This window comes from Schistosoma haematobium, chromosome 5, assembly GCF_000699445.3.
Source record: "Schistosoma haematobium chromosome 5, whole genome shotgun sequence".
In the NCBI taxonomy this organism is placed as follows: Eukaryota; Metazoa; Platyhelminthes; class Trematoda; order Strigeidida; family Schistosomatidae; genus Schistosoma; species Schistosoma haematobium.
In genome coordinates, this window is record NC_067200.1 from 70,952 (window position 1) to 93,108 (window position 22,157).

General features: G+C 38.5%; 1 protein-coding gene across 1 annotated transcript in view; it reads left to right on the forward strand.

Annotated features, from left to right (window-relative positions):
* Nucleotides 1–22,157, forward strand: part of SUPT16H (FACT complex subunit SPT16) — a 42,935-nt gene that overhangs the window by 19,140 nt on the left and 1,638 nt on the right. The window contains exons 9-17 of the mRNA XM_051217249.1: nucleotides 2,972–3,370; nucleotides 4,998–5,196; nucleotides 9,391–9,560; nucleotides 10,467–10,734; nucleotides 13,032–13,174; nucleotides 14,595–14,860; nucleotides 15,943–16,167; nucleotides 17,738–17,864; nucleotides 19,933–20,155. Coding sequence (XP_051064614.1) covers nucleotides 2,972–3,370; nucleotides 4,998–5,196; nucleotides 9,391–9,560; nucleotides 10,467–10,734; nucleotides 13,032–13,174; nucleotides 14,595–14,860; nucleotides 15,943–16,167; nucleotides 17,738–17,864; nucleotides 19,933–20,155 — 2,020 coding nt within the window. The remainder of the gene's footprint in view (nucleotides 1–2,971; nucleotides 3,371–4,997; nucleotides 5,197–9,390; nucleotides 9,561–10,466; nucleotides 10,735–13,031; nucleotides 13,175–14,594; nucleotides 14,861–15,942; nucleotides 16,168–17,737; nucleotides 17,865–19,932; nucleotides 20,156–22,157) is intronic.

Below are 22,157 nucleotides of genomic sequence, written 5' to 3' on the forward strand. Positions count from 1 at the left end.
GTCATCAGAATTGATTACCTCAAGCGGTGTTCGTCAGGGCTGTCCACTCTCCCCATTCTTGTTCAACTTTGTCATTGACGTACTTTTAGAGATAACACTCTCCTCATCCAAATTTCCAGGGGTTGAACTTCTACCGGGAGGTTTACTTGTTGACTTAGAATATGCAGATGACATAGTTTTATTTGGTAAAGACGCTGACAAAATGCAGAGTCTTATGACCACTCTAAGCAACAATGCAAGCATGCTCGGGATGCGATTCTCTCCCTCGAAATGCAAAATGTTGCTTCAAGATTGGGTTACATCGACACCCGAACTAGTGATAGGGAGTGAAGTAGTTGAGTATGTCGACCGCTTCACTTATCTTGGAAGTCTCATCAGCCCTTGTGGTTTGGTGTGAAGAAATCTCAGCACGGATACAGAAGGCTCGACTAGCTTTTGCCAACTTGCGTCATTTATGGCGTAGGCGAGATATCCGTCTATCAACCAAAGGACGTGTTTACTGCGCAGCAGTTCGTTCCGTCCTACTTTATGGCAGTGAAACATGGCCGGTAAGAGTAGAGGATATCCGTAGGTTACTAGTATTTGATCATAGGTGTCTTCGAAACATTGCTCGTATATCATGGGACCATCGAGTAAGTAACACAGTTGTTAGGAAACGGGTACTAGGTAAGGATGGCAAATCAATTGATGAAGTAGTGAAACTTCATCAGTTGAGATGGCTGGGACACGTGTTACGTATGCCCAACGACCGACTGCCTCGACGTGCTATGTTCAGTGGTATAGGAGTAGGTTGGAAGAAAGCTAGGGGCGGCCAAACCAAAACATGGCACAAGTCCATGAAGTCACTGAGAAGTGGACTGAGTCATGTTGGTAGGTGTAGACTACCTGGTTGGGGACCGCGAGATGACAGCAACCGATGGTTAGAGACCCTGAATGACATGGCTCAAAATCGTTTGCAATGGCGCAGGTGCATCCACTCTCTGTGTTCTCCGAAATTCTAATCTTCTGAATTCTTCATGTCCCTTTCTTTTTTCTCTTTTCAAATTTATTTCACTGGATTATACTCCTTGAATAACATCTCCAAACCCTAATCTTCCCGATAACTGCTTATACTCTTACTACCTCTACCACTACGGGATTTGAATCGACCACGGCATATCTGTGCTAATGTGGTGTGGCAACTCGAACTGATGTACGTACGTACGAAGTTCTACGTTGTTACTGACTGACTGACTGACAGGATACTGGAGCCCATGTGCACCATTAATTTGGAATCAGGGTTTTCCAACTCCCCTAGGTATATCCTCTATATCCATCAATATAGTAGAAGCGCCTGACACTCGATTTTCGTCCTCTCAATTTCGTAAACAACACTTCCGCCAAGAAAAGGCAATGAGTAGGACTTCCCTGGCAGAGGCTATATACGCGTGGCCGTGTGGGAGCGTTTCGAGAGGGAGAGCGAACTCTCGCCACTCTTGGCCATACCAGGGCTTTTGGGGGCAGGTGATATATAAAGGAAGGATTGTGAATAAGAATATGATGCAGGGAGAAATAATTAGTCTGTAGAAAGGAAGGTTTAAAGTAATTTTAATCTCACGGTTTAAGAGAAGACAATATGTGCACACCTACGCGATTGTGATCGATTCTGCGCCATGTCACCCATATTCTCCAACCATTGGTTACGATAGTCGTGCGGACTCCAACTGAGTAGTCCGCATCTACCAACATGGCTAAGACCAGAAGTTAGTGACCTCAAGGACTGATACCACGTCTTGGTTTGGCCGCCCCTAACTTTCTCCCGGCCGTCTCCGACACTAGTCAGCATTGTGCGTCGTGGTAAATGATGTTCAGGCATACGTAACACTTCGCCCAACCATCTCAGTCGACGAAGATTGACAACCTCATCGACTGACTTATCATCGTTCCCTAATACCCTGCGTCTAACCTCACTATTACTTACCCAATGATCCCAGCAAATGCAAGCAATATTTCTAAGACATCAGTGATCAAATACTAGTAACTTACGAGTATCCTCTACCCTTAACAGCCACGTTCCGCAACCGTAAAGTAAAACAGAACGAACTGATGCACAGTATACTCGACCCCTCTTGCCTTCACCATAGGTGATGTAGGTTGGCAAAAGCCAAACGAGCTTTCTGAATCCGTGCCGAGATTTCGTCAGACACCAACTTATTAGAGTTGGTCAGACTTTCAAGATAAGTGAAGTTGTCGACGCGTTCAACTACTTCATGGTTATGCTAATCTATAGATAGTGCTCTAAATATATATCTGCGGTATTGAGTTATCTATTTTCATGTCATTCTTTGAATATATTCAACTGCATAATAATAATTCTCCAAGATCTTGACATCTTAGGTTTTAAACGGTAAATACAGATACGTATGTATGATGTGTTGTCACTAACTTGTAGGGAAAAAGATTGATGATTCACATATAAAATATACAATCACCCTACCCCATCTGATATCTCAAACATTATGTTCAACAGAGACGTTAAGATTAACCATTTGAAAGTTTTAGAAAACCGTTGCATATACACTAAGCTAGCATAATGTAATTACAGAACAAATCTTTAAAAATAAACTGATAAGTGAGATATGGAGAAAATGTCTTGCTACAGAACAAAAGCTCACATGTAGCTCGTTTTTCTTCCTAATAAACATTGATATTCCTCATACACAACTTACCTTCCGTGATTATTGTTACGAGGTGATATTTATCACTAATCTTCATACAAAGTTTATGACTGTAGTTGATTACTAAGTAAATTACATTACTACTATTTCCGTTAACTACTTTAATGTATAATTATGGTCTATATTGACAATCAACAATATAGCATATTATGTATTCAATCAAACCTATTCGTGGTAATTAATGGGATAATTCCAATCTATTTTTTAATGTTTTGTAATGTTTTACTGTTCGTTTATTTGCTTTTCTTGCTTAGAATTTAATAAACAGTCTTGGTAAATCTCAAGCTGAGAAAAATTATGCACTTTGGTTAGGCGATGTGCTAGCTGTTGGTGTTGGAAATACCGGTGAGAATTTAGTGTATACTTTAACTGCAAAACGTCGACCGAAATCAATCAGCTTGTATATAAAAGATGAAGAGGAAGAGGAAGATGATGAAGGAGAAGAAGACGAAGAAGAAGAGACTAGAAATGTTGGAAAAAGGGATACCAGCAGTAGACATCCACAGAGTGCACGTTCGACAAATGGTACTAGTGCAGTTGCTATTTCCAAAAAACAATCTATCCCAAATGGTGATGGCAGTGTTGGTGCGAATGCTGCACAAGAATTATTGGGTCGCGGACATCGTCGTGCTATTATTGAACAGAAAACTCGAGTAAGCAGTAGATAATTTATTTCATGCATGATGGTAATAACTCACTAGAATTGCATATCTGTTAAAAAACCCAAGGTTACGTGAAATCTAACATACACTATGCTTATGTAACGACTAATTATCTTTGATCTGTTTTTTTTCAGCATCCTTATTATTAATGTTAGACAAGAGATGAACCATACTCTCATTCATTGTCGGAAACGGTGTTCTGACCTGTCTGACCTGTATATATATATATATATATATATATATATATATATATATATATATATATATATATACGGTAGATACTGCTCAATCATCATTGTGATGATTGTGTTATTTATTTATTTAAATACAAACATTGGCACAAAAGGGCACCAAAATATATATGAAACGCACAAAAAAGTAATTATCATAAAATTTGCCCGGGTGCCCAAACCAAAGGTATTCTTCTTAACTGGTCATTCCCTGAGCCTTTGACTTAGATATATAGTCGACAAGGCAGTAGAGCAAGGTTAGCAGATGCGGTCCCATAATAACCGGTGACTAAGAATAGTTTTGTGCGCAATTTGTTCCTTCAGGATCCTTGAGCACACGTTCACCGTTGGTTTAGAATCAAGATTTTCCGACTCCCCTAGGTAGACCCCCTGTATACGCAAACCTGATTTAAGCGCCGTACATTCGCTTTTCGTCCTCAATTTCGTAAACAACACTCTCGTCACGAGAAGGTAATAAGTAGGATTTTCCTAGCAGTGGTTATATACTCGTGGTCATGTGTGATTTTGGGGGGAGAGCGAATTCTCCCCACCCTTGGCCGTACTAGGATATTTAGGAACTGTTGTTTGTGACGTTTTTCTTATATATCATCGATATTTACTTCAGTTTTGGGAAACCGGGTAGTATTACTAGATTTCATTCACATTCAAAATGTGGCTTGAAGTCAAATACATTGATCTATACCACATGGTAAGCGAGTCGAATAAGTAAACGACGATTGTAAAATATTCCTATAGTGTTGTTTCATTCGTTTAAAATTGTTGTTTACATGTGACTGATTATAATTTGATATGTGATATTGCCGATTTTGCATATATTTTGTAATCGCATAACTACCTATCTGCTTGCTTCGAGACTAAATAATATAAAAACGAATAATTTGTCATGCCCAATTTTATAATACAATAATATATATATATATATATATATATATTTAATGGCTAGATCTGTTTACAAATACAGATGTGGATGGTAATCTGTGAATCAGTCTCTGGTTTAGAGTCTCGATCTATCTATGGAAATTTTTCTAGCCGTATGAAAAGATTATTGTTTAATTCGTCACAGATTTTGATCTCAGATAGAAATATATTTAAAAATACCGAATAATATACGTCTTTTTTGTGTTGATGTGGGACTACTCAACTGTTCTCGCCGACAATCGGGACATAAGTGTAAACGAGGACCTTCAAGGTTTGCACTAAGCGCGTAGTATTTAAATTTGTAATCCTCCTCAAACTTCCTTTCAATCTATTCGTAATATTGAGCAAAAATCATTTGTTATTACGGATGGATAACTTATTCATGCCCTTTCCAACCATATAAACTGAATAACCATTTTGTTCCCTTCCCCCTCCACTTTTTTTCTAAGAATGAACAAACTGCTGAGGAGAAACGTATGAGCCGCCGGCGAGATCTATTCCAAGAACTTGTAACAAGTTCTACAAATCGTTTAACAGGATTAAAAACTGATACTAATTTAGACACTAAAATGAAATCTAGCATTGCTTATAAAGGGGCTGGTCAAATGCCTAAGGAAGATGATGTTCGTAAACTTCGACTTTTTGTTGGTAAGTTTCGTTCCATTACTCCATTCATATCATCGGCGTATTACTGTAACCTAGTGTTCATGTAAATGATCACGACTTTATTAACTAAAAAGTGCTTTAATTGCTTAAAATAACAATGTACGGTAGGCTGAGATTGCTGCTGCTACCTTGACGTGGTAGTCGAGCTTACCTATCGTAATGAACTAATTGAGCTATACTGGCTGGAACAATCGTTCCGCAAGGTCTTACCATGCCAGACAGGTCGGTTAAAAAGCGGTAAAACTAAAAGCAGCAAACTCAAGGTTGGAGGGTGAAGTCGTACTGTTGACTGTACAGAGGTGTGACGGCAGTAAGGTATTTCATTCAGACAACTAGCATAACAGTGATGCTGCCTTCTCACGAGGAAGAGTGGAGTTAGAACAGGTTGACCCTATAAATGCACATCTCACTTTATCCCACGGATTTCCCTCTCCGGCGTTAAGGTCCCAACAAGTACGGGAGCTAATACGAAAACTACTCTCAAAAGGGCTGTGTGTGACCGGCCTCATGCAGTTGTCACTTGAGCACTGCCGTCACGCTCTTAGATTACTAGGACCACCTCTAACCCAATTTTCTTTTCAGGTACTTCCAGAGGAACCGTCTCACGGTGTGGGCAACCAAAAAGTGGTAACTGCCCTCATACCTCTAACAGCGCTCAAGATCACTGCATTCATAATCAGTCTCCCTCTTTAATTCCTATTATTCCTCCTACGTCGACTTTCAACTCTGAACTTCCTCAAGTGTCACCATGGCCAACGACTCTAGTGCGCGAAACACTGTCCCAGGTCTACTGAAACCTCGCTCCAAACTATACATTGGAGCCTTCAACGTACTCAGCCTGTGTCAAGTCGGCCAACAGACCTCCTTGGCTAATACCCTACAATCTCGTACCATTGACGTATGCTGTGTCTCCGAAACAAGCATACAGGGTCCTAGTGTACTCATTCACTTAACCTCACCTCGCAAAAACGGTGAGCCGACAAGGTACTCCCTCCGTGTAGCTGGCGAACCGATGGCTAGTTCTCGTAGACCGGCAGGTGTAGGCATAGCACTAAGTACGAGGGCAGAAAATGCACCATTCGGATGGATCCCTGTTTACAGTCGCCTATGTGCTGTTCGGTCAAACGGCTGAGTAAGAACTTGGAAGAATAGGAACACAATCGTTGCCTTTGCATCGTTTTTGTCTACGCTGCCATTGTTTACAACCCGGATGAATTGAACGATAAATTTTACGGAAATCTTTCTGAACTTCATAAAGCTAAACGCTCAGACATAGTACTCGCAGCAGGTGATTTTAATGCCCATGTTGGTAGCTTGAGTCAAACAGAAAGACATGTATGCGGGTATTTTAGTATTCCAGCTCAGCAAACAGAAAATGGTGATCGTCTGGGGCAACTGTGCTCGATCGATCACTTATTTTTAGCAAACACTAATTTTAAGCATGAGGAGAAACATCGCTTAACACGACGACCCTCTGCACCAAACCAACGATGGACTCAAATAAACCGTATTGGCGTCATCCATTGTTGGAAACGCTCAATAGGAGACTGTCACTCGTTCTAGAATACCTGTTTGAACTCCGATCATGCTCTAATACGAGCACGCGTTTGTTAGCGCCTCTCTGCACTCAGTCAAACCACAAATGTTATTTTATGTTTATGGCGTTTTGTGGTCTGTTCGGCTTGTATATAAGCCTAGTGTATTTGGAATATATGATTCATAACGCTGAGGCTGAGATTCGTGTTCTGGACTTAACAGGTAGGGAAAAAGACCAGTCGGGACTTCAGGCTGTCCGTTTAGATGTATGCGTCATTTGTTGTTTGTATAAATCCGCGCATCGAAATTTGGCAATCGTATTCGCAGTAATCGTATAAGCTAAGGACATAACAATGCACACGCTACCGCTATTAAAAGAATAACCGCTATCTTTGTTGTCTGTTCTTCCGCTATGTTGGTCATAGACTTATTGGAGATATTCGAACAGCTGTGGAAGCAACAGTGACATCTGTTAGTGATTCAAACCAAAAGGTTACAAAAAACCAATGGATTTCTACCAAGTCTATTGTATTGATAAGTTCTCGTAAACTCATCCCATCAGGCTCTGAACACGATGAAGAGCGAAAACATGTTAGTTCTGGTTTAACCAAAAGTTTATGGAACGTCCGTGAGCAGTGGTGGGCAACGAATGCAAAATAGATGGAAAAGGCAGTGGCTGTAGGTAACACAAGACAGCTTTGCAGACTAATATTAGAAATCGAAATTAAGAAGTTAAGTGTAAGTGAGACGATCTCGGAAAAAGGTGACACTCTTATTTGCTCTCAGTCCAGATATTTAGAACAACGGGCGAAATACTTTAGAGAACAGTTTAACTGGCCTGCAGCTACTCTACAACTACCTACCATTCTCAGAAAGCCTGGACGGAACATTGAAGTATTTCCCCCGACTCTAATTAAAGTCCAAAAAGCTATAGCTAATCTGAAACGAGAAAGAGCAGCTGGTCCAGATGGATTGACTCCAGAGGTGTTTAAGTATGGTGGTCCAGTTTTAGCGATTAGGTTGACTAGTATTTTATCTGTAATCTGGGAGTTGGACGTAATCCTATCTGACTGGTCGCAACCACTGTCCCAATATATATGAAGTGGTCAAAATCATTCTGTGACAACCATAGAGGGATTAGTTTGACTAAGATAGCATCTAAAATACTGATCTAAATAATTATTGGACGCCTAACAAAGAATCGTGAACTGCAAACACAAGGAAACTAGACTGGCTTCAGACCTGGTCGTGGCTGCGTCGACCACATATTCACCATTCGTCAGGTCCTAGAACACAGGTATACTTATCGGCGTCCGACAATGGTGGTCTTTCTTGACTTAAAAGCAGCATTCGACTCTATTGACTGAGAGATTCTGTGGCAGTGTCTGTCATTGAAAAACGTACCTGAGAAGTACATAAACCTTGTGAAGGCTCTTTACTCGAACACTACCAGTCGAGTCAGAGCTTATGGCGAACTGTCATCTGATTTTGCAGCCTCAGGTGGTGTCTAAAAGGACTGTCCACTATCTCCATTTCTGTTCAATTTTATCATAGACCTACTGATGGAAATAACATTCTCGTCGACTGAATTCTCGGGTATTGATCTCCTTCCAGGAGATCCACTTATCGACTTAGAATACGCAAATGATGTAGTCCTGTTTGGTGAAGACGCTGGTAAAATATAGAGTCTTTTCGTAGCACTGAGCAACAATGTCAGGATGCTTGGGATGCGTTTCTCCTCCTCGAAATGCAAGTTGTTGCTGCAGGACTGGCCTGCGTCAACACCTGAACTAATAATACGGAATAAAGTAGTTGAACGCGTCGACAACTTCACTTATCTTGAAAGTCTGACCAACTCTAATAAGTTGGTGTCTGACGAAATCTCGGCACGGATTCAGAAAGCTCGTTTGGCTTTTGCCAACCTACATCACCTATGGTGAAGGCAAGAGGGGTCGAGTATACTGTGCATCAGTTCGTTCTGTTTTACTTTACGGTTGCGGAACGTGGCTGTTAAGGGTAGAGGATACTCGTAAGTTACTAGTATTTGATCACTGATGTCTTAGAAATATTGCTTGCATTTGCTGGGATCATTGGGTAAGTAATAGTGAGGTTAGACGCAGGGTATTAGGGAACGATGATAAGTCAGTCGATGAGGTTGTCAATCTTCGTCGACTGAGATGGTTGGGCGAAGTGTTACGTATGCCTGAACATCATTTACCACGACGCACAATGCTGACTAGTGTCGGAGACGGCCGGGAGAAAGTTAGGGGCGGCCAAACCAAGACGTGGTATCAGTCCTTGAGGTCACTAACTTCTGGTCTTAGCCATGTTGGTAGATGCGGACTACTCAGTTGGAGTCCGCACGACTATCGTAACCAATGGTTGGAGAATATGGGTGACATGGCGCAGAATCGATCACAATCGCGTAGGTGTGCACATATTGTCTTCTCTTAAACCGTGAGATTAAAATTACTTTAAACCTTCCTTTCTACAGACTAATTATTTCTCCCTGCATCATATTCTTATTCACAATCCTTCCTTTATATTATAAGTAGTATAATAATTTATGTAGAATTGAAAATGATTCACTTTCATCGTGATTTTTTTCACCCCATCTGCTTTTCGCCCCTTATTTTATAGACAAGAAGTATGAAACTGTTATTTTGCCAATTTTCGGACTTCCAACACCATTTCACATCAGTACAATAAAGAATGTCTCTACGTCTATTGAAGCTGATTATACGTATTTACGTATAAATTTCCATCATCCTGGTGCATTAGTTGGCGCAAAAGATACAGCCAGTTTCCAAGTTAGTTTATTGATTTTATAGATTGAAAAAATTTCTACTTTCTACTATCAACTTGATCCATACAAAGGGGAACCCTTGAGGAAGTCTAGTTTGCCAACTTTAAGTCATCCGCACTAATGATATTAGTTTATATTTAAGGAAATTATTGAACATAGTGAGTGAAATGGTTCAACGCATTAGATAATACGATACATAACGAATAAATACGCCAAGTAACCAAAATTTTCTATGAACGTTTTGAAGAGTAAAGTTTCTTCTCTTAGTTTTTGTCCCATCTAGATAGTTACACTCATTTACTTAGTCTTGTTTTTTATTGTCTAGTACAGGAAAAGTATTTGTCAATCATTCGAAATATGATTCATAATTTCCAAACATGACATCAGTCCATGAAGATACTGAATTGAACTGAACCATGTAGGTAGGTGCAGACTATTATCTGGTTTGGGTTCTCATGATTATGGTAAACAACAGTCAAAAAATGTGTATAGCATTGATCGGAATCGTTTTCATTGGCGAATGCGCGCTCATTCTTTGTTTCCGCTTAGAAACTGAGTTTCTTAATTTATAAAACTATTTCACAAATACATATTTTCTCGAATTGTTTCGTGAGCACCTAATCTTATCAATTACTACTGATATTTCTACTGCCTCTACTACTCTGGGATTCACCTTGACAATTTCATCTCGCTGTGTTAATGGGTTTGACACGCATGTACCAGATTTCAGGTTGCATATAACTGACTGAGTTCCAGCATTGTTATTGTCAACTAGCTGATCTTAATTTCGGAAATTCCCCAACCTATTTAGTGTTAGAAGAGTCAGAGGGCTTTTTACCGACCTTTCTTTTTGTACAATTTTTGCGTTACTTACATTCAAATTTATCCTTGTGTAACTTAATTTTTTTAGAGTCCTGAATCAACTTATGTGAAAGAGATGACTTATCGTGCTTCAAATGTACGTCGACATGGTGAAGTTAGTATACCATCGACCAATTTAAATAATGCTTATCGTATAATTAAAGAAGTATTAAAGCGTTTTCGATCACGTGAAGCGGAGGAGAAAGAACGTGCAAATCTCGTAGAACAAGATGACTTAGTCGTAGATCATGCTAAAGGTTCTTTTCGTTTGAAGGATTTATACATTCGTCCTAATGTTGCATCGAAAAGAATAACAGGTATTTGTTACTATATATGTATGACTGTATGTATGTATCCACTTATGCGTTTGAGCATTTTCCCAAACTCTTAAAAGTTATACGCCTTAATGAATGTATTCTCTTAACTTGTTAGTGGTATTGTGGGTATTTTAAACTATCTGTATAACTCTTATTACATGGTTTACTAAGCTGTAATTTCTATATGCCATGTTGGTAGGTGTAGACTACCTGGTTGGGGACCGCGAGATGATAACGGATGGTTAGAGACCCTGAATGACATGGCTCAAAATCGTTTGCAATGGCACAGGTGCATCCGCTCTTTGTGTTCTCCCAAGTTCTAATTTCCCGAATCCACCTTGTCTCTTTTACTCTTCTCAAATTTCACTAGATTATTACTTACTTACGCCTGTTACTCCTAATGGAGCATAGGCCGCCGACCAGCATTCTCCAACCCATTCTGTCCTGGGCCTTCTTATTCATTTTTTTCATATCTATTTCCATTTCTCGGCGTAATGTGTTCTTTGGTCTTCCTCTTTTCCTTTGGCCTTGAAGATTCCATGTGAGGGCCTGTCTTGTGACGCAGTTGGGTGCTTTCCTCAATGTGTGTCCTATCCACTTCCAGCACCTATTCCTGATTTCTTCCTCCGCTGGGATCTGATTTGTTCTCTCCCACAGTACGTTGTTGCTAATAGTGTCCGGCCAACGGATCTGAAGTATTTTGCGTAGACAACTGTTAATAAACACCTGTATTTTCTGGATGATGGCTTTCGTAGTTCTCTAGGTTTCCGCCCCATACAGTAGAACTGTCTTGACATTTGTATTGAAAATCCTGACCTTGATGTTGGTTGACAGTTACTTTGAGTTCCAGATGTTCTTCAGTTGTAAATATGCTGCTCTTGCTTTGCCGATCCGCGCCTTCACATCTGCATCAGATCCACCCTGTTCATCAATGATGCTGCCCAAATATGTAAAGGTCTTTACATCTTCCAAATCTTCCCCGTCAATTGTGATTGGATTGGTGCATTTTGTGTTGTATCGGAGAATCCTGCTTTTCCCTTTGTGTATATTGAGACCTACTGCTGCTGAGGCTGCTGCCACACTGTTCGTCTTCTGCATTTGTTGTTGCGTTTGGGATAGAAGGGCCAGATCATCTGCGAAGTCTAGATCGTCCAACTGCATCCTAGATGTCCATTGTATCCCGTGCTTCCCTTTAGATGTTGACGTCTTCATGATCCAGTCGATCATCAGGAGAAAGAGAAAGGGTGAGAGTAAGCAACCTTGCCTGACACCGGTCTTTATTTCGAACGACTTTGTCAACTGTCCTTCATGCACGGTTAAGCAGTGTTATCCATCATATGAACTCTGTATAATATTGACGATCTTCTGAGGCACGCCGTATTGTCGAAGAAGCTCCCATAGTGTTGTTCTGTCTACGCTGTCAAATGCTTTTTCGTAGTCAATGAAGTTGATGTAGAGTGATGAATTCCATTCAATCGATTGTTCCACAATTATCCGTAGAGTTGCGATTTGCTCTGTACAGGATCTATCCTTACGGAATCCTGCCTGTTGGTCACGAAGTTGGGCGTCTACGGATTCCTTCATTCTGTTTAACAATACCCTGTTGAAGACTTTTCCTGGTATTGAGAGAAGAGTGATGCACCTGTAGTTATCACACTTGTTGAGATCGCCTTTCTTTGGTATTTTGATCAGGAGTCCTTCTTTCCAGTCTTTTGGTACTTGTTCCTCATCCCAAATCTTATTGAAGAGAATGTGGAGTATCCTTGCAGTTGCCGCTACGTCTGCTTTTAGTGCCTCTGCTGGAATGTTGTCCGGTCCCGCTGCTTTGCCACTGTTGATTTGTCTGATGGCCATGCTGATTTCTTCAATTGTTGGTGGGCCAACATTGATTGGGAGGTCCGTGGGTGCTGCTTCGATGTTGGGTGGGTTCCGTGGAGCTGGTCACTAGATTATACTCTTTAAATAACATCTACAAACCCTAATCTTTCCGATTACTGCTTATACTCTTACCGTCTCTACCACTACGGGATTTGAGTCGAGAACCGCATCTCTGCGCTAATGTGGTGTGGCAACTCGAACTGATGTACGTACGTACGAAGTTCTACGTTGTTACTGACTGACTGAATTTCTATATGGTATTTGTTAATCGGAAAGGATAATTGATATTAAATACCAATCCAAGTAAATTACCGTAAGTAGTTTTAAATGATGTGTAGTGCTCTACTGTCAAAAGAATCGACATGTTATTATCGTTATCATCATTTATATGCCATTCATACTTATCTATTTTTCATTAGGTACGCTAGAGGCTCATTCAAACGGTTTCCGTTTCACTTCAGTTCGAGGTGATCAAGTTGATATTCTGTATAACAATATTAAGCATGCATTCTATCAGCCATGTGATGGAGAAATGATTATTTTACTGCATTTCCATTTAAAGGTATGTCAACAGGTACTTTTACGATTGTTTGAAGTCGTAATTCCAAATGATCTGTTTGTAGTAACGAGTTTCGTGCTTTTAATTTATGAAGATTTTTCTCTGGACCTTCTTAAGCCATATTTGTTTATCAAGTAATACTCTTAAAGTTGTTACTCCCACATGTCACCTATCTCTAACTGTTTACTTCTTACTGCATTTATGATAATAGGTGTAGGGTTGTGAGTAATTTTTCACCGGTGATTCTGGTTATACCTTTCAATGGATTTCTGAATAATTTTTACTTTGAAAGTGGATTCGCTTCACTCTCCAACTGGTTGCTGACAATAATTTCATCTTTAGATATTTTTTAATGAAAATGGATCTAGCTCAGCATCATAGTTTTATTGTTCACACATAAACTAATCATTCATAACTATGTTATGTTTGTAGGTCAAGTGCTTACCATTCATAGCCACCTGGTGATAATATCCAGGTTTTTATTCACTGAATAAGAGCGTTGTCTTAGTCTTCAAAAGCACTTTACATTCAACCAATGGGATAGACTTTCGAATTCAACTCTGATAGTCATGTAATATCATCAGTCGTAAAATATTATACTTAAGAGCAAAGACTACTACTTACTTACTTACTTACTTACTTGCTTACTTACTTACTTACTTACTTACTTACTTACTTACTTGCTTACTTACTTACTTACTTACTTACTTACTTACTCACTACTCACTCACTTCACCTACTTACTACTCACTCACTCACTCACTCACTCACTACTCACTCACTCACTCACTCACTCACTCACTCACTCACTCACTCACCACTCACTCACTCACTCACTCACTCACTCACTCACTCACTCACTCACTCACTCACTCACTCACTTACTCACTTACTCACTACACTCACCACTTACTCACTCTACTTCACTCACTCACTCACTCACTCACTACTCACTCACTCACTCACTCACTCACTCACTCACTCACTCACTCACCTACTCACTCACTCACTCACTCACTCACTCACTCACTTCACTCACACTTCACTCACTCACTCACTCACTTCACTCACTCACTTCACTCACTTACTCACTCACTCACTCACTACTCACTCACTCACTTACCACTCACTCACTCACTTACTTCACTCACTCACTTACTCACTCACTTACTTACTCACTCACTACTTACTTACTTACTTACTTACTTACTACTTACTACTACTACTACTTACTTACTTACTTACTTACTTACTTACTTACTTACTTACTTACTTACTTACTTACTTACTTACTTACTTACTTACTTACTTACTCACTTGGTAATCAAATTGTTTAACACTATTCTAAACACCTCTGCTATGTAACTACTTATTTTTAATATGAAATGAGTCTCGATTTTTCTTTCTTTTCCCTTAAATTTAGAATGCAATTATGTATGGCAAGAAGAAGCATACCGATATCCAGTTCTATACAGAAGTTGGTGAATTAACCACAGATTTGAGTAAAACGCATTCTCGTATGCAAGATCGTGATGATTTAGAGGCGGAACAAAGAGAACGTGAAATGAGAGAACAAATTAAAATGGCATTTCGTTCATTTGTGGATAGATCTGAGAACTTAGCACGTCGATATGATCTAGAATTCGAAACACCATTCCGTGAACTTGGATTTCATGGATGCCCTTTCCGGTAAATTGTTGGGTTGCATATAAGATCTTAGTGTTTACGGAATATGCTATATTCTTACTGCGGATGGGTTTGTTTCTTTATGTTATTAATTTGTTCTTCGTGTCCCCTTTTCACCTTATCACTTTGCTTAGATAGGGCTTACCATCGAACACATCGTCTTCCGATATATAGAACTGAAATTTCATGGGAAATTTACTTTCTTTATCGAATTGGAATTTGTTTGATAAGTGATCTATCGGAATCATACATAATCGTATTGTTTAGCGTAATACAAATGTTTCAACTATTTAGTCTGAAAGCTTATTTGTCATTTGAATTCAATTCCCGAGAAATGGCGAATGTTTAATTTGTCGTGTCTTTCATCAGATATTTAATACAACTTCGTAGATGTTTATACACTGATGGTTAAGCTACACTTTTTACATGTATGCTGATGATACCTTGTGAAGAGAAAATAGCTTTCTAATACCTAACCTGACAATTGAAATAGTGTATTTGATATATGGCCAGCAGTAGAATCCATCCTATTTGGGACTTTTTATTTGGATGCACTCGTATGCATAGTATTTGCTCTCCATCTAAATCCAAGGTACTCCGGCTAAAATGTTCAAAAATAACTCTTCATGAATAATTATACTATATATATGCCACAAGATTACCTTAACTGGTGAGTGGAATTACTGGGTGACTAAGACTCGGTTACTATGGTACCGATACATTCATCTTTTGTTTTTCCCTTCACAACAACACCTTTTGAGTTTTGAAATTCTCCTGTCGTTTAGCTCTCAAATTCATGGCCTTAAAACCATAGTCTCTATGTCTAATCTTTTTAATATCACTGATGCTATTGATACACTGGGATTTGTCTTCATAATTTTATCTCTGTGCCGATATGGTGTGTACATATTTTGCAGATTGTACGTTATGTCCGAAGGTGTCTATCCATAGTTAACATTTTTTAAAATCGTACGACGTTTACACTCCATCAGAAGAAGTGTTCAAATAAGATCATTCTGATAATTCTGAAAATTCAATCGTTCCTTTTATTATTACTGTTGTTTTTACTATTTTTTTCGTTACAGATCAACCGTACTACTGATGCCTACAAGTAGTGCATTAATAAGTGTTGTTGAATTACCTGCATTCGTGGTTACATTGGATGAAGTTGAATTTGTCATGTTGGAGCGTGTCAGCTTATCGATTCGTACATTCGATATGGTGTTTGTATTTAAAGATTATCATAAAAAACCAGCAATGATTAATTCAATACCGAGTACTGCTTTGGAACTGGTTAAAGAATGGTTGTTGTAAGTCGTATTTCTTGTGTTATTTTATTGGTTTGTGTACTGTGAATTGTTAAACCTTGATAGATCGATTATATCTTATGAAGTTTCCAGTTGACCTACGGTAAATTCTCTTTACAAACGATTGAGGATTCCCTCAAATACGACTTGACTAATGGCAACTTAAATAAACTCGACATCTGTTACTTAAAAAAACTTCAACGTTAGTAATCCACACTAACAGAGAATAGGAGACTCCCAGAGCAATTTTATTTTTTGTACGGAAGTTAAAAATTGACAAGGAACAACTCCGTTTATGTAGAAACCTGCACCGATCTTAAAGGACATGACAAAGTTAGTAAACTAAAGGCAATAGCAACCTATCAGATAACAGCGAACGTTTTTGCTGGAATATAAATTAGGGAAGTAGTATTGAGATTACCCTTCTAAGAAAGAACTAACATGTAATAGCAAAAAGTAAATAACTTGAGTTCTCCTTAGCATTCATTAAACTGTATAGTTGTATACAATCTAAACATCACATTCCCTCCTATTTGGGGCTCGCCAGCTGGATATATTTGCATCTCAATTTTGATGTTCACACTAGTACTCAAATTCGGTCTCCTTCTCTTGAGACACGCTCTACCCACGGATATACTAGCTTGTTCAACAGGTAAGATATTTATACCCTACTTATAGGCACAATTCATCTGTCCCATAAAACATGTAATAAAATGGTCATATCGAAGCAAATTACACAGTACGAATATGCCAATAAAACTGATCGGAATTCAGTCCTCATATCAGCAATGGGCTGACGTAAACTGTTACTAATAACGTCTATTTTTGTAAAACTCGGTTTGTCATTTATGTAAGCATTATGAGAAATGTTGACACTTCAATCTAACCGCTAGGGCGGTGTAGTACAGCTCGGTCAAGCAAATCCGTATAGTAAATGGCGTGTATTTGCTGTGCTGTGCAATGTCTGATTCTGGTACTGATATACAAGCTCCGTTTACGTGAGCTCGAACCAGTCACTTGAGTGAGAAAACTTATATTGGCTAACCCATGTCGAGAAGTGTCTGTACACTCATATATATCCCGTAGAAATTTAAACCACATGTTCAAATAATGGCGTGTCTCGTTCCTTATAAAAGAGCTCAAATGTTGACTAATCACATGCGTTCATGTTTAGGATGTCTAACTATCCCACTTCTGTTTCCCTAGAATTAAAAGATGATCCAGTAACTCGTAACAGTATTGTAAATTATTTAATCGAGATTTGAATGCAAACAACACTACTCGGTTGATCAAACCAAAGTAAAACGTAGTTGGAACCTGACGGGACTTGTTAGTTGAAATTCTTGTATTTCAACTTAAAATTCATTGTTTGTAATCCAACTACATTTAACAGTGTTTTATTCTCACCCACGATTTCTTGTTCTGTAAAGAACTAAAGTTCAACAAACGAATGTGAACCATTTTCCTATTAATTATATTTTAATAATGAATGGATAATTTGATATTTATACAAAAACTTGATGCAAGAAACATCATTTATCTTATTAACAAAAAATATTCTTATGCATCATAGATCGTGTGATATCTTCTATGCCGAAGCATCAAAATCACTTAATTGGCCTAAACTTATGAAAACTATTCTTGATGATCCGGAAGGATTTGTTGAACAAGGAGGTTGGTCATTTATATCACCAGATGAAGTGAGTGCTATGATGATGTAGACGATAATTATACAAGTATTTTCACTTTTAATACCGGATACGACAATCTTTTTCTCTTGTTAATACATTTTCATTCATATGTGACTTCATTTCCGAGTGTATAAAAAACTTTACATCAGATGGTGTATATCAAGGAAGTCTGGTCTGATTAGCAAGTAAAAAATGTCACAGTATATAAACGATTTAGAGTGCCTTCGACTGAAGATACCTCTACCGATTGTCATCTTTTTTTATATGCATCATCCAAAGTCTCCAGCACTGGCTAAGTTATTTCACGGATTTAAACAAGAGACTTCCTCAAAATATAGTGAATCAATAGTTAATAGCTTCATCAAATGCCATAACTTCATCCTCCTACTTACATGCTATCTTCACACAATTGAATATTTAAGATTTGTACGTCTTATTTGTTCCATGTTCCTCACATGTAAAGTAGGACAAAGCGTACTGTTGCACTAGACAGATAGATATTTTCTTAATGCCTGCAAAGTTTGGTGTAGGTTGACAGCAGATAAGCTATGATCTAATATTCGTGACGGAATTTCATCAGCCACCTTGACTAGTGAAACTTTGTAGTCAAATAAAGCATTTACGCATATCAGTATTCTACTAGTCTAGTTAATAATAATAACAAAAGTAATTTATTTTCTGAATGTTAGGGCAAAATACACGCCAGTTTACAGGCGTAATCAGGTTGATAGAAATTTTTAGATAGTAGTAGTACAAACAAATTTAATTTTTCACTCTCCATAAGCGAATTGGTGAGTATTACACAATGAATATAATGTATGTATTGTATGTATTCAAAACCAAAAAAAGTAGATTCAGTGGACATAAAATTGTCTTTAATACACAAACTGCTAGGAAATATTAAAATTCTGAACATGTTTTACTGATATGAGTGTGGAAACTACTACATATTCTCCAAATTAGGTAAATGAAACGGTCTAAGCGTTAAAACCTTCAGTTTTTTTTATTCCCATCATTTGACAGAGCCATTGTTACCGTTTAGACAGGTGAGTTTAAACAGTACTTTTATGTATATGGTTCCTCGAGAAATTAGGGTGCAACAACGCAGCAGTGGTGGTATTGATAAACTTCAAAGAGCTTACCATCTCATATTTATATACTTAGTAGCCTTATAGACTTCAGCTAAACTTTGGAAGGTGTCATCAAGAAAAAAGACATCCAGCTTACGGGCTTCCAAAAATTTATGGTTGTGGAGTTCTGGAGTACCAACATCACGTAGTGGTAGGGCTAATACTTTATGGTAATTTGATTCTTCTTCATTTACAACATGTATCCGTTTATAACAAGAAACGTTACCGAAGTACCTACTGCTCAAAAGAATCTGGATGTGTCCTATATAACAATATTTCCTTATATCATACTCTTATCGTATTATTCTGATTGATTCGTCTATGTAGTACATGGTTGTGCTATTTATATAGTCTATCTTTCTGATATTTATGGTGGTTATACGCAACATGAGCCCGTCCTTATGTACACCGGCTCAAGTGGCCACACGACACAGTAAGATGTAATTATCATGACAAATCAAAGCAGTAACAGTATTAGCGGTAGTAGAAAAGATGAGTTATAAAAAGAAAAAAAAAACTACAAGAGGGGTTTAACAGTTAATAAATAGATGCATCTCTGCCATTATGAACCACGTCATCCAACGCCTTCAATTTCGGGTTACAATAATCACACTTGGACCCAATCGTACAGTTTGTAACCACTTACATGGTTCAGTTCACCAATTAGTGTCTTTGTTGACTGATGCTATGTCTTGTTTTAACCACTCCTAGCTTTCTTCTAACCTACTCATAAACCAGACGACATCACCCGTCTAAGTAGTTGGTGTTAAGAATATGTAATACATATTTCAATCGCCTCAGTCGATGAAGATTCACTACCTGACCAGTTGACAAAGAATATATATTATCTGTTGAACCTGTTATTAATTGGTGTACTTAGTAAGTTGCTTATGATAGAACTATTTTATGTATCACTTGCTCATACACTTTTTATTCTTTTAAAATAGGATGACGATGAAGATGAAGAGGACACGGAAGATGAAGATGAGAATTATGCACCGTCAGAAAGTGAACTATCTGGCGATGGTGAGGAAGATGGAAGTGGTGATGAGTCTAGCGGTGATGATGAGGATTGGGAAGCTGAAGAAGAATCGGATGAACCAGAAAGTTTAGACTCAGATGAATCAGAAGGAAAAGATTGGGATGAATTAGAAGAAGAAGCTAGAAAAGGTTTGTGTCAAGTCTATAAGTATTTTAACTGAGCTAAATTAATAAATTCTCCGATTTGGATAGTTTGGTAGAGTACTACAAGCCCTCAAAGTCTGATTATCCGAACTTGAGGGTATTTTATGGGAACAAATGAGTTTGGTTCATCGGACACTGATTTCATGACTGATATTTCAACTCCCACAAGTCTATATTTTGTATACCCCTAACTATCCAGAAAATTAGACTGAGTGTTTAGTTCTAATGTTAGTTTAGTTACACGGATGATTCTGAAAACATTTGGAAAAAATGCTCATGTCAATTACAATCCTTATATATCACTGATCCAATTAATTGAATATATGGTTTCAACCAACAAACAACATTAAATAGCTATAAATATTTGAAGGTTATTTCACAACTTTTTAATCTATTTCTTGAATTAATTGTTGACATAAACAGAGAGAGTGGAATCCAGGCCGCTATCTGGACTCAGTAGCTAAGTGGATAACATGGTGGCGTTCGAGGTGAATAGCACTTGGTTCGAGTCCCGGAGTGGACATCAGTTCTAGGATACAGGCTCATCTAATTGACAATTGTCAGATAGGACGATACGCGCGTCTTGGATTTCATACATCTCTGCTAATAATACTCATGACTTAGGGTAATATCGAGACAGTCCGCACAGAATCCACATATGCCAAAAGAGACTGATCAACTACAAACCTAAACATCAATGAAAAGATTCAAACAACCGATACAAATGAATTGAATTGTTGACATCTTTTTACAGAATATCATTCGACTTTGACTGACGTAAATTTCATTATATAGTTCGTTTTCAGCTGAGACGTTCAATCTATGTTTGACGAAATCTTAAACTTTGTTAGATTTCTATGTGAATCCTTCTGTCTATACTATCCCTTTCCCTGTAATCTGTCATACTTTATCATATATTCCAAATATCACTATGCATTGCAGTTTAAGTAACCAGGTAGTATTGTTAATTCGTGTGGCACGTACGTGACTTAGATTGAAATATGTGTCTTCCTATAGGTTACTTTGTTGCTTAAATTGCTTATTGAAGTTTTCGATAAATCCTATCAATATTATATGTGTTCTCTTTAATGAAACTGTTTTAAGTGTATTCTACTTTTGCAACCTCAAGTGGTGTCCGTCAAGGCTGTCCACTTTCTCCATTTTTGTTTAACTTCATCATAGACCTATTGATGGAAATAACTTTCTCGTCGACTGAATTCTCGGGTATTGATCTCCTTCCAGGAGATCCACTTATCGACTTAGAATACGCAAATGATGTAGTCCTGTTTGGTGAAGACGCTGAGAAAATGCAGAGTCTTCTGGTAGCACTAAGCAACAATGCCAGAATGTTTGGGATGCGCTTCTCTCCCTCTAAATGCAAGTTGTTGCTTCAGGACTGGTCTGCGTCAACACCTGAACTAAGGATAGGGAGTGAAGTAGTCGAACGCGTTGACAACTTCACTTATCTTGGAAGTGTGATCAGCCCTAATGGGTTGGTATCGGACGAAATCTCAGCACGGATTCGAAAAGCTCGTTTGGCTTTTGCCAACTTGCGTCACCTTTGGCGAAGGCGAGATATCCGTCTATCAATAAAAGGACGAGTATACTGCGCGGCAGTTCGTTCTGTTTTAATTTACGGCAGCGAAACATGGCCATTAAGAGTAGAAGACACCCGTAAGCTACTAGTATTTGACCACAGATGCCTTAGAAATATTGCTGGCATCTGTTGGGATCACCGGGTAAGTAATAGTGAGGTTAGACGCAGGGTATTAGGGAATGATGGTAAATCAGTTGATGAGGTTATGAATCTTCATCGACTGAGATGGTTGGGCCACGTATTACGTATGCCTGAACACCGATTACCACGACGTGCAATGCTAACCGGGGTAGGGGATGGTTGGAAGAAAGTTAGGGGCGGCCAAACCAAAACGTGGCATCAGTGCCTGAAGTCACTAACTTCTAGTCTGAGCCACGTTGGTAGATGCAG